Source organism: Pleuronectes platessa, chromosome 5, assembly GCF_947347685.1.
Source record: "Pleuronectes platessa chromosome 5, fPlePla1.1, whole genome shotgun sequence".
NCBI classification, from domain to species: Eukaryota; Metazoa; Chordata; class Actinopteri; order Pleuronectiformes; family Pleuronectidae; genus Pleuronectes; species Pleuronectes platessa.
This window is the reverse complement of record NC_070630.1, coordinates 12,095,754-12,108,749: the sequence shown is the minus strand read 5'-3', so window position 1 is coordinate 12,108,749 and position 12,996 is coordinate 12,095,754. Positions and strand designations below refer to the sequence as shown.

Genomic DNA, 12,996 nt, shown 5'->3' with positions numbered 1-12,996 from the left:
TATGGAAGCTGAATTCATAAAAGTCATCCTTATACGCCAGCTCTATGAGAGGGTTTGGCATGGGGCCACAGCCTGTGACTTAACACACACTGACCGAGCACTGAGAGCTGGCCCGCTGATGTAATAGCTTCAGCTGTCACTGCTCTGTGGTGTGTTAGCGTGCCTCTAAATCAGGCTCGGAGTAGTGGTGAAACCACCATTAATGACCCATTCTGTCCAGAATGGCCTTTGGGGAGAACTGCTTCTGGCACATGAAGGTTACATTTCTGCAGGAGCACATCTGCCTTCTTATCCATAAATACCACTAATGGAGTTATATTTTATTCTGAGATGTTTATATGTCCACTGTCTCCACTTAGAGTGTATTCAGTGCACTGCTGCACCTATTTAATAAAATAGTGGCTTTTAACCCATTGGGGGGGAAGGGACTGCTTCGATAAACCTTCCCATCCACTCAGTGATGGCAGTGATCGCTCACGAGCAGGAGTCACTCTCTGGAGTCCTGATCGTGTTTGTTTTCTTTCCAGACGTGTTCGACCTGTCGCTGAGTGACTGCTGTTTGCAGGAGAACGAGGACGCCACGGAGAACGGCATCAATCCCGAGCTCGCAAAGGTCGGCTACACTGACAACTCTCCTTTTTCAAACACTTCTGTATGACTCAGCTGCTGCTGGCTACAGTCTATGTGATGGTATTTAACTGCAACTGTGAGTGTTGTTTTAAAGGTAGCCTTTGGAATTTTTGACTGAGTGACTTTTTTCAGTCACTTCAGTTTAAAGGGGATGACACCCCCCCCTCATCCCCCTAGGAGTCACCTACCGCGTCACACAGCATGCTCATGATGTGATACACATTCCTGCAGATTTTTTCCCTCTTGCGTTAATTAACAATTGATGATGGTAACTTCCCAAGCAATGCTGCAGCAAAACACAAAAAAAAAAATTGTCAGCGCAAACCTGGACTTAAACATTGCCAGTTCCCAGGTATTCAAAGTCGGCTTTGCAAATATTTTATGAGGACGGTAAAATGGGCTTCTCGTGTTTTTATCGGCCTCTTGGATGCAAAAACTGCATTTCGGTGAGAAACACTGAACATAAACATAAAACTCCACAGGCTACCTTCAAGTTCCGAAACCATTAGAACAAACTAAAAACACATATAAACTTTAACACGTGTGAAAGACAGAACAAACAGGAACAAACCTTTTGTTATTTTATTATCATCATGACTTATAATAAGGTTTTCTCTGACTATCTTGTGTTTTTCTTGCCATCTGCCTTGTCCCAGTATATCTCAGAGACAGATGAAGGAATCCGCTCTGCCAGAAGAGAGGAGCGGCTGAATCTGTTCTCTCTTGACCCTGACACTCCTGTACGTATAGAGTCTACTCAAACCTGGACATCATGTACTGTTGTACTTTGTGATTTTATTATTCAGCTTATACTCCACATTTAAGCAACTCTCCTTGATAACATTCAATCGTTTTTGGTTGTATCCAAGTATCAAACTGTCATTTCACCAACCACAGGTTCTGAGGAGCCCACGGACCGAGCACCCCTCAGCTGATAACACGTCGGTGCGTCCGTTTGATGAGAAGCTGGGCAGAAGGTTTATGATAAGCTGCAGATCACTGAACCTCATGCTGCAGAGCTGCATCAACGAGACTGAAACTGGACCGGTCACTAATGTGAGGAATAGAAACACACGCTCACTTATTCAGCCCTGCTTCAATGTTGTTTTTTCTTACCTCAAATTCCCCCCGTCGTTTATCTTTACTGCTTATCATGTTTGAGGGTGACAGGGGAGCTGAGGCTATTAGGAAATAATCGTTCTTTATTTTCTTTATACTTAATACATTTGAGTATATTTAAATTTCCATGTAAGACACAACAGCCCTAGTAATAATTGTAAATTAATTAATTTTGCAGAGTGAATCCAAAGATAATGTACAGAAACTGACTTGAGCTGAATCTCTTGCACTAGATCGAGCCCTTCTTCGTATCCCTGGCTCTGCTGGATGTGCGAGAAGGGAGGAAGGTGTCGGCGGACTTCCACGTGGACCTCAACCACGAGGCGGTGCGTCAGATGGTCGGAGGCTGCAGCAACGGGACGGGCAGTCCGGTGAACGGGCCCGTAGGTCAGGAGAACGGCCTCTGCTCTCCTGCCGAGAAGAAGCCGGGAGACTGTCACCTCAGCCTGGAGCTGGACCACTGGCTTTGTTTTCCAAATCAGGTACAAGCTTGTTATGAGTCCTAGGAGGAATACTGTGCTTCACTCTGCATTCCACATGCCCAGTGACTGTAATCTGCTTTTCCAATGCTGTCAATGCAGGCCATCTTCTCAGTGACCAACCCCCACACAGACATAGTGATGGTGGCAAGAGTGGAAAAGGTGCTGATGGGAAATATTGCTTGCGGGGCCGAACCTTATATCAAGAACACAGACTCCAGCAAGGTCAGAAAGTCGTTTCTATTCATCAGTTGGTCGTTCACACAGACAGAATTGCTTTATTATCTGCTTCCTCGACATCATCACCTTTCCTCTGAATTTATTTTCTTACAACAATGAGCTAAACCTTTTATTTTGCCTTATTTCTTTGAGTAAGCTTAATAAAATGGCTCTTCTAAGAACGTTTATTTTTCAGGAAAATGTCTTAATCTAGGCATGCAATTTAATGTGTGACATTTACAAAATGGTTTTCCTGTAGGACCAGAGTTTATCTTCATCACAGAGTGCCAGTCAGGAAATAAATTATTATTTTCCAAGACCTCATCCAAGCCATTTCCTTGACTCCCCGCTGGCTGTGCTCCACGTTGTTCTTGTTTAAGAAGGCTGAGTGAATCTCCAGATATTCATCCTGCTTCCAAACAAGCACTGCTCTATGCCGTCACTCTGTGGAGGTCAAACGAGAATTAAGGTCACATCATATCACATTTTATTTAAAAATATCAACATTGCCGTGTCTCTCTTTCTCTTACTGTGTCTTGTACAGACTGTTCAGAAGATTTTGAGGTCCAACAAACAGTTTTGCACTAAACTGGGGAAGTACCGCATGCCGTTCGCCTGGTCTGTCAGGTCAGTGTTCAAGGACAACCACGGGGCACTGGACCGGGAGTCTCGTTTCTCACCTCTCTTCAAACAGGAGAGCAACAAGATTTCCACAGACGACCTGATGAAGCTGGTGGCCGAGTACAGGAGGTGAGGCGCCAGTAGAGAAGGTCACATACTGAAGATTCTCCTCCTGACAGGATGATTCCAGATTTCTAACAACTTGCTGTTCTTATCTTTTTGTGTGTGCAGAGCAGAGAAGACCAGCAAACTACAGACCATCCCTGGGACTGTGGATATCTTAGTTGACTACGTTCCAATGGAGCATCCTAGTATGTTCAATACTCCTAATCCATGTTCACATTCTACTTTTTATCTAACATTTTTTTCTTGTCCACTCCTGATATGAGATTGTCAGATGTTTGCTGACCTGCACGAATATGAAAACATTGATTACGCATAATGGACAATGTAGAAAAGATGCATTTATGTTTACAAAATATTGTGTTTGTATTCTTATTTTAAGTTCTCTATTTGGTAGTATTTGTGTTTTGTTTTTATTCACAGATATTTTTAACTTTTTGCTTGGCTTGGGGTTTTCTTTCTGAAACTGTAAAAGTGACTTGCGGTAATTGAGAAGTAGTCCTGCTAACAAACACTTAAGCTGCAACACAGCTGCTGCACTAAGAGCTGTTCACCTGTGTACTCAAAACTCAGAAGCCTGACTGTTTATTCCAATTTTATTCAAATTGAACATATAACGTGTCCAAATCGCGACACTACGCTTTTTTTCTTTAACAATACAAATGCCAATGGCGAAGCTGAAAAGATGAATGATTCTGGAGATATGTGAGCCAGACAGACAGAGAGAGATATCTGGAATTATTAGATAGATAAAATTGATGGTTAAACTGTCAAATATAAAGCCTCAGTTACCTCTCTATCTCATATGGATTCGATAACGCAGCTCAGGAATCACTGCCAATGTTTTTATATATCCGATGATATATCAGTATTGGATATCGGTGTTGGCATCAGGCTCTGTTTTAAACCCATTTCTTCTCTTTGCCTTCAGACTGCGTGACATCCTCCTATGTGCCGGTGAAGCCCTTTGAGGAGCTGATTAAACACCAGCCGACAGTAGAGGTGGAGGAGTTTGTCCAGGACACCACCAAGTACACGCAGCCACACCGCGTCTACAGGAACCACATCTACGTCTACCCCAAACACCTGAAATACGACAGCCAGAAGAGCTTTGCCAAGGTACAACACAGCTTACAGTATACCTCGTGTATTTTTGTACACACTTCATGTACTACTATTGCTCGGTAATATGTATGTTTTGAAAGGCCAGTTTTTAATGGAACAATGGTTCTATGTTCACAGGCTCGTAACCTCGCCGTCTACGTCGAGTTCCGCAGCTCAGACGAAGAAGTTGCCAAACCTTTAAAGGTAGAAAGTTGTCCAAAACCATGCTGATGGGACATTCATTGTTTTTTTATGAGAGTCCATTTTCTCCACTTTAAGCTCTTGATATCATGGGAACCTGGCCCGAGCATGACTTTGTTGTTTCCCCTTTTCCGTCGCTGTTTTTGCAGTGCATCTACGGCAAGCCCGGAGGTCCAGTCTTCACCACAGCAGCCTGCTCCACGGTCCTGCATCACTCGCAGAGCCCCGACTTCTATGACGAGGTGTGAACACATCTCCACAGTAGAAAAAGACGAGTATCAGGAATCCAACCATGAAGACTATTGGTAGCTGAAGGTAGATTCATCATCGCTGTCCATCATACGAGCCATTATTTGCTAATGTGTCCCCAGGTGAAGATTGAACTTCCGACCCAACTTCATGAAAAGCACCATCTTCTTTTCTCTTTCTACCACGTCACCTGTGACATCAATGCTAAGACTAATGTCAAGAGGAAAGAGGCCCTGGAGACCCCAGGTGAGATGCTGGAAAGTCTCCAGACATAATTTCACGGAACATTTATCATATTTCCAGGTTTCGTTGTTTTTGGTCTTTGCCACTAATTCTGTGATTTTTCATTTTTGTACACGTGTGTTTATTTTCAGTCGGGTACTCTTGGCTGCCTCTGCTCAAAGATGGTCGTTTGTCATCTCAGGAGTTCAGCATCCCCGTCTCCTGTAACCTGCCACCTGGATACCTCGCCATCAAGGAGGCCAGCAACACCAAGGTGAGAGGGCTGGGAGTACAAGGAATAGAAATACAAAATACTGTCGAATTTTACAGTCATTTCTAGAGCATAATAGAATCTGATCAATTCAGCTGGTGACCGTCTGTCTTCTCTTCTCACAGAATGGAGCAGATGTGAAATGGGTCGATGGAGGAAAAGCTATTTACAAAGTGTCCACCAACGTCGTCTCTACAGTTTACACTCAGGTGAGACCATCATCTGAGTTTTCTTCATGATACTGTGTTGGACTGGTGATGCGTCCAAGGTGCAGTATGCTCCGCCTCTTTGCCCCTACATTCTGGGATAGATTACAGCTCCGCAAAGTAGTGTAGAAAATGGATGGAAGGATGTTAACTTAGCACATCATGCATACCCTGTCAGTGCCTCAGCTTTAAAACAGAACATAACCCAACCTATTGTCTATTATCTGACTTTTGAAATTCTGTAACATTCGAGCTTAGGTCTGCTGCGACAGTTTCCTCTTTTAAAAGCTTTTAATTCCTGTGTGGTTTAAAAAAACTGCCTCGCCCCGACTTTGCTTTTATTTTTATCTTATTTAATTTTGTTCCACTTCATTCATTCTATATTATGTGCAGTCATTTCACGTATTTGCTGTGTATCTTAGCTTTTTATCTTGAAGCACACTGAGTCTATGGTTGTCATTGGATGAAATGTGCTTTATAAATAAACCTCAGCTGCCTCATCTCAGCTTTCCCTATCAGAGCTGAAATGAATGTGTCCTTCCTCTAAAATGGACATAAAACAACCATTAGTTGATGCCAATTAAATTGTTCTCGATTCTCAAGTGTTTTGTATAAAGAAAATTTGAGCTAAAATTGCTCAGAGCTCATTAGTGCAGTCTGGTAATTACTTCTTACGTAGTTCGACACATGAAACGAGGAAACTGCTTCTGTTTACAGTTTGCTGCTACAGGAGGTTTGAAACAAATCTCTTGATTGGTTGGTGGGTTGTTAATTGCATTAGCCCACAGCTTAATTTCACTTGCATTGCTTTTTATAAAGGAGAAATTAAATCAATTAATTCATGGTGCACATTTAGGAGCATCACCTGTTGTGCAAATGCTTAACAACAAGAAACCATTAACCCACTGAAATAAATGCTTAAAGATGCATGTGTACACAGCACATACAACCAATGAGCAATACATTTAACTATACAAAGAGAACGTTTAAAGAGGAATTTGCAGATAGGGCACAAAAATAATGAGATGTTTACATTCCTTCTTAAATCCACTGTGTGGTTTTCTGTTGCAAAATATCCACCACTTCTACATTAAGATGAAAAGAAATAAGTGTCCAACACTCACCCCTAGAGACCCCCGACTGTATATGAAGATGGATGAAATATATATCCAATTTATCCCTGATACAAACGCTACCATCTTGCCCATTTGGAGCCAGACTCCGTGCAGTAGTGATCAGTGCACTGAGCTGCGGTAGCGAGGTCTTGCCAATACACATGCTCGACCAATCACGAGTCAATATCTGCTTTGAATCATGCGGTTTCACTCTTTGAAGCATCAAATAACTCTCAAAATCAAACTTACTGAAAACAACAAGCACTTGAACATACACCAGTGTGTTTGTCCGATGTCCCAATCGCAAACAAGGAGGAGGCACGGTTAATGATATGTACTGCAGCCAGCCACCAGAGGGCGATCATGGCACTTTGGCTTCACCTTTGGGAAGCCGCCATGTCGTCCACCTTTATACACAGTCTATGGCACAGACTCTATTGTGCAGTGTTTCTTCAAGTATGGAAAAACCACAGTGCTTTTGCCAGAGTCGTACACTTGTTGCTTTGTTCTTGAAAACCATTTCAGCTGTTTGCGATCAGGATGATACTGAAACATCCATCAAACGATTTATATTTTAAATATCGTGAGCTGCTGATTACTTGCAGCAGAACCAGTCCACTAAGTATTATTACAGATGCTCAGCAGTGACTTTGATGGGTTCTTCTCTCTGTGCCAGGACCCCCACCTGAACCGATTCTTCCAGCAGTGCCAGAAGAGAGAGCTGGACCTCTCAGTACCTCCTACCTCCAACTTCCTCAACTGCCTGAAGGTCAGAGAAAATGAGCTGCATCCCCTCAGTTCTGCTTTTATTGGGTCTGAGATGTAAACCAGGACCTACTAAAGGCTGCTTCATGTCTAATCACAGCATCTATAATTTCTGGCTCCTTATGATTAATGTTTGTATTTGATTTCTTTTCGCCCATCTCGTCTTCCAACATCTCAACCTCTTACGCTTCTTTTTCCATCCTCCCCCCAGGGTCTCCTCAGCATGGAGAGGATACCGGTGATCATCCGTTTTCTGCCAGTGCTCTTCAACCAGCTGTTCAAGGTTCTGACTCAGAATGACAACGACGAAGTCACCACTGCCACCACCAGGTAGGAAGCGGTACTGCGCTGTGTGCAACATAATGCATTGACAGAAGGGGCTTGGGGTTCAGTGGATTTGATGAAGCACAACGCGAGGAAAACACACAGTGTATGAAATCCAAGTTTGAAACGCATCGCCTCTTTTTATTGTTTCAATGAGACTTTTTATGATCTTATTTTGTGGTTAATCCAGGATCATAAAAATATTAAAAATATTTTTAGCCAGCTATTGAAGAAAAAGTGTTTGACAGATGTTTTTCTTTATTTAGGAGTCAAGGTTGTTAGAAATAAAACTTGCTATTGTCGTGTCTCTGCAGAGTGCTGGTCCACATAGTTTCAAAGTGCCATGAAGAAAACCTGGATCACTATCTGCACTCCTTTATCAAGGTATATCAATTTCAAAAGTGGTGTTCTTGCAGTAATCCTTGCAATTAGTTGTGCGTGTGTGTGTGTGTGTGTGTGAGTTTTTGTTATTTTCCATGTAGGAATGGGATCGCTGCAAAGACAATTTGATTTGAGAAAAAACAAAAAACTGAAATAAGGCCTTTGTGTGCTTTTGTGTGTGTCTGTATTTGTGTGTGTATTCTGGCCAGCAGGAGCGTGGTTAGGGCCACGTGCCCAAGTCAGTGTGCAAACACACACACACACACACACAAGAGAAGGAAGAAGAGGAGAAAAAAGAATAAGAAAGGGGGATTAAGCAGGAGGCAAACTGGGACATTGGGCAGGCTCAATCAGGAACACAACACATGTTCGTTCAGGGCTGAAGATCTGACCGAGGGTTAGAGAAGAGAGCAGGAGAAAGCACGAGACCTGTTTCGTGTTGGCCGCAGTGAAGGAAAACCACTGCGGCAGAGACGAATGCTGGGAGGTAGAGGGCTAATGGAACTAGGGTTACCATGGTAACAGATTGGCAGGATGTGCAGTCGTAGTGCAGTCCAATTTAAACTGCTGAGTGTGTGTGTGTGTACGCGCACACTCATTCATCACACATGTTTTACATTTGAGAGGAATATTCTCATTCGCCCTGTTTCAGGTCATTGAGTGAGTGTTTTTGTTCATCTACAGTATTTGTGAGTTTCTGGACTAGTATGTGTATACAGAGCTGAAGACGGCATCAATCAAGAAATAATGAATCAATCAATAAAATAATCAGCAGGTTTGGGCAAACTGGTAGTTTGCTAACAGCCACTATAATCATCAATCAGTCCCAAAATCCAAGAATATACAGTTTACTGTAATAAAATGGGGACAGTTGGGTTTCTCTATTATTTTTCTTGACCTTACTATGTTAAGTGTCCTGAGATATGAATGCATGTTGTGATTTGGCACTATACAAATAAAATTGAACAAAAATGGATGAAAGATGTATTTAAAAAAAAAAAAGGTAAAACAGTGCAAGAGTAAAACTTAAAATATAAAACTAGGGATATAAAAATGTACTGTACTATTCCACTATATACAGTCTATTTACAGTCCATAAGTATATCATTAAAAGAATGTTAGTTGTATACCAATCATACAGTATATATCCTCATCTGTAACCGATTACTTCTCTCTGTGTGCAGTATGTGTTCAAGTCAGAGGCTTATGGCTTCAGGACCGTCCACGAGGAGCTGGCTAAGGGGATGACCTTTGACCTGAAGAGCAACGAGCAGGCAGCAGTCAGGAACGTCCTTAAGGTTCGTCTTTAACCTTCAATCTTCTCCATCCCCTTTTCTCTCAAATGGATCCCCAGATCTTCCCAAAAAGGAATTTATAAATGTTTATTCTGCTACCGAGAAGAAAAAACAGCTCTCCCAAACAAAATATTGTGTTACTCGCGTTGTTTTCATGCTGGAGCAGTGAGATAAATATTGAAACAAAAAATGATCTTGCTTTGATCTCTCCTGGTTTCAGTTCTCCTGGTTCTTCTTTGATCTGATTGTCAAGTCCATGGCCCAACAGTTGGATTCTGACAAGTTAAAGGTAAGGTTCTCAGTTCAGTGTTGTACTTTGCTTTTGTGTAATCGGACCAGGGATTAAGTGAATCAATGTCTTCTGCTGCTTCCCTCAGCTTCCCAGACCTCAGCGTTTCCCCTCCACCTACCTGAGCCGCGTGGACACGCTGGTGGAGACGGTGTCCGAACACATCTTCTGGAAAAACAAAGACCTGCCAGAAGAGACACGCAGCGCCAACTTAGCTGTGGCTGCTTTTGTCAAGGTAGGAGGACAAACAATGTTTTTGTTCCTGATTCAAATGTTAACACTAAAGACACAATATATAAAAGTTCATAGATAAATTGTGTTGGAATGACTAGTTATTCCCAACAATGTTATACCCAGTTTTATTCTAGGTACTGGATGTTTCTTTTTGCGTCATATCGACTTTACCCGTCTCTTCTGTAACTTCCGGAGCAAACAACGTATGAAAATTTACATATTACACCTTTGTAGGAAAACTTTGACATTGTGGAAGCCAGTGGAGTTTGAATATATAGAGTTTAAATGCTTGCGCGGATCAATATAAACTGTCTGACATTCTGAAAATGAAAATTGCTTCCATTTCGAGTTGTTACCTATTGATTTCTCCATCTGTGCTAAATCCTCTCTCACTCTTGTTAACGTCTCTCTTTGCAGCGATGCTTCACTCTGATGGACAGAGGCTTCACTTTCAAACTGATAAGCAACTACGTAAACATGATCACTGCTACTGACAGCAAGGTAAAACAGAACATGCGTATTTAAACTGTAGTCTGGGTCGAAGAAAGTGTGTTACACGAATATTGTAAAAATAAATGATACACCCTCCTGTGTTTGTCAGGTTTTGTGCGAGCTGAAATTTGAATTCTTGAGAGACGTGTGTAACCACGAACACTACATCCCTCTCAGCCTCCCGCTGCCCTCGGCTCGCATCGCAGGTGAGCGCCGGAGTCTTCCTCCTGTTGGGTTGACATCGCTGCTACTGTGATAACTCATACATCAACGCTCTCATTTGTCTATTAACACTCCGTCTCTCCATCTTTCTCCTTCTGTCATCCTCTCCGACTGTGTGTCCATGTCAGACCATGCATTCCCCGAGCCACAAAGCACTCATGGTAAATATGTTCAAACATTCCTCTGTCACATTGTGTGTGTGGGCTGCAGTGTGAACGCCCTCAGCTGCATGAAGATATTGGCATTCATGGAAAACTGGCTCGTCACATTATTCGCCGACTGTCGCCAGATTTTTGTTTAGAAATGGATTAATGAACTCCCCCGATGGAAAGCAAATATTGGCACGTTAAATCCCACGCATGGATTTTCCATTAAACACGAGAATCTTCTTCACTGTGTCTCCTCAGTGTCGGTGCCCGAGTACAACCTGACCGGAGAGTTCTGCAGGAAGCACTTCCTCACCGGCCTGCTGCTGCGGGAACTGGGCCTGGCGCTCCAGGACGAGCAGGACCTCAGACACTTAGCCTTGGCCACCCTGAAGACTCTAATGGCCAAACACTCCCTGGATGCACGCTATGCCACCAAGGTAGATGGGACATGTGTTTATATGGGGGGGGGGGGACTAAAAGGCATGAACGTCAAGTCGTGAGCTCGCAGGAATTCTTCCAATGTGACTCATGCAAACACAAACACACACGCGGACATGTGATTGTTCGTAGCAGCTGGGAGCGACCGCGTCTCGGTGAATGCTGGGAAGTGTCTGGATCAGATGGAGGCAGTAATCTGTCTTCTGTTAAACGGTACCAAACACTGCCAACCACAACACAACAGTAGCCTTGTAGTCAGGGCTTAGGTCTGGCTGAGGCCGGACCAAATGTGAGGAGTGAAACTGAAAGGTCAGACTGGGAAATGAGGATTGATGAAGACCACATGTTTTCTCGGCAGGATATATTCTATATTATGTAACTGCACAGATTTTTTTCTATCTATGATCCTTATAACTTATAGAGATATATGCAAACAATCAAATAATGCATCAAAAAATGCAACACAAATAAAGTACTAGTATTCTCCCAACAGATTGTAAGAGCAGTTTTATTTTTTTATATTTTGTGTTGCCAAGTTCAGGCACTTTGAGTTCAGGCACTTGCGAGGCTGTTTTTTAAATATTCATACATCTTCAGTGATCAACTTATTATCTTCATACAGAATTAAACTAAACTTTTATTTTATGAAACAAAATGCAGAAAAGATGGGAAACACATTGTTTAGATTTTTTTATCCATCTACTGTACATTTGGATTTATCCGTATTTTATTTTTATTCATATTTCTAACATTCTTAACAATATTAGCCTCGATTACAGTTCTTTGTTATAATGGTTTGATAAAGTCATCTTATGAATATTGTTGATTCAAGAAATATATATCTATCTCTGCCATTATATCGGTATTGGAAATTGCTCCCTGATGTTGGTATCGGCCCCCGAGAATACATTGTGTTCTGGTTTGTGGATGTGGGCTTGAACAACCAGCTTGTTAATCAATTGCTAACTATTTGTGAGGATGTTACAAAAAAAATATCACTTTGTATAGAGTCTGCTTAAATGTTTGTAACCAACTAATGTGACTATTGTGTGTCCTTGCAGGAGAAGCAGGCCAGAATCGCGTCCCTCTACCTGCCTCTGTACGGCCTGATCCTGGACAACATGCCTCGATTCTTCCTCAGGGACCTTTTCCCCATCTACTTCACTTCTAGTGACCAAGTAAGAGGAATGATGGAAGATCACATGAATGTTGGTTGTGTGTACCTGTACATATTCCTGCTGTGGTTTAAAGTTTCAAAAACATTTTCCTCATCATCAGTTTGGCCTCATTCCTACTGTTCATGGTTACCTACTAAAAGTGCAAATATTTAACTCATGTGGATTCTTCTAAATGTTGCAGTGAAATTTAAGAAAAACGAACACAGACTTTAACCATGTGATTTTTGATACTTAACATAAATTTGAGTTTGTCCTCTTTCATTTGATTTCCACCACAACCTTTGTATGTTTACTTTCACTGTAAAATAACTAAACACCTAAATCTAAGGGATCATTTCAGTTAAATTAAATTAATAAACTTTTGTTGAAAGCCCCGTTGGATGCTGTATAAAGTTGAATATATTTATTTAAGTTGAAATCCGTCCTCTCTTCTGCCGCACCAGGGCTCTCGAGATGACCTCAGTGTCGGGGGGGTAGTGGCTGGAGGGGCGATTCCAGTCACTCGCCATGGCAACTCTGTGGACGCCTCCTTTTCCAAAGAAGTACTCAACTCCATCACAGGTAACCGTCACGGATGTGTGATACGTGTGGTTCTGTAGGGGTGCATCTGCACTGTCTATATAAAAACGTGTGAATGAGGACATGACATTGACGCTGACACCCTCCCCCC

General features: G+C 42.3%; 1 protein-coding gene across 2 annotated transcripts in view; it reads left to right on the top strand.

The window, feature by feature from the left end:
• The window catches only part of dock10 (dedicator of cytokinesis 10), a 41,686-nt gene that overhangs the window by 15,281 nt on the left and 13,409 nt on the right, over positions 1-12,996 (top strand). For both annotated transcript variants that reach the window (XM_053422313.1, XM_053422314.1), the window contains exons 9-33: positions 528-613; positions 1,287-1,370; positions 1,528-1,686; positions 1,983-2,231; positions 2,331-2,453; positions 2,992-3,197; positions 3,300-3,379; positions 4,123-4,310; positions 4,434-4,499; positions 4,646-4,738; positions 4,868-4,991; positions 5,120-5,241; positions 5,364-5,447; positions 7,236-7,328; positions 7,536-7,654; positions 7,963-8,032; positions 9,214-9,327; positions 9,545-9,613; positions 9,702-9,848; positions 10,265-10,348; positions 10,449-10,545; positions 10,690-10,722; positions 10,969-11,147; positions 12,210-12,326; positions 12,770-12,887. In XM_053422313.1, the coding sequence (XP_053278288.1) occupies positions 528-613; positions 1,287-1,370; positions 1,528-1,686; positions 1,983-2,231; positions 2,331-2,453; positions 2,992-3,197; positions 3,300-3,379; positions 4,123-4,310; positions 4,434-4,499; positions 4,646-4,738; positions 4,868-4,991; positions 5,120-5,241; positions 5,364-5,447; positions 7,236-7,328; positions 7,536-7,654; positions 7,963-8,032; positions 9,214-9,327; positions 9,545-9,613; positions 9,702-9,848; positions 10,265-10,348; positions 10,449-10,545; positions 10,690-10,722; positions 10,969-11,147; positions 12,210-12,326; positions 12,770-12,887 (2,904 nt within the window). The remainder of the gene's footprint in view (positions 1-527; positions 614-1,286; positions 1,371-1,527; positions 1,687-1,982; positions 2,232-2,330; positions 2,454-2,991; positions 3,198-3,299; positions 3,380-4,122; positions 4,311-4,433; positions 4,500-4,645; positions 4,739-4,867; positions 4,992-5,119; positions 5,242-5,363; positions 5,448-7,235; positions 7,329-7,535; positions 7,655-7,962; positions 8,033-9,213; positions 9,328-9,544; positions 9,614-9,701; positions 9,849-10,264; positions 10,349-10,448; positions 10,546-10,689; positions 10,723-10,968; positions 11,148-12,209; positions 12,327-12,769; positions 12,888-12,996) is intronic.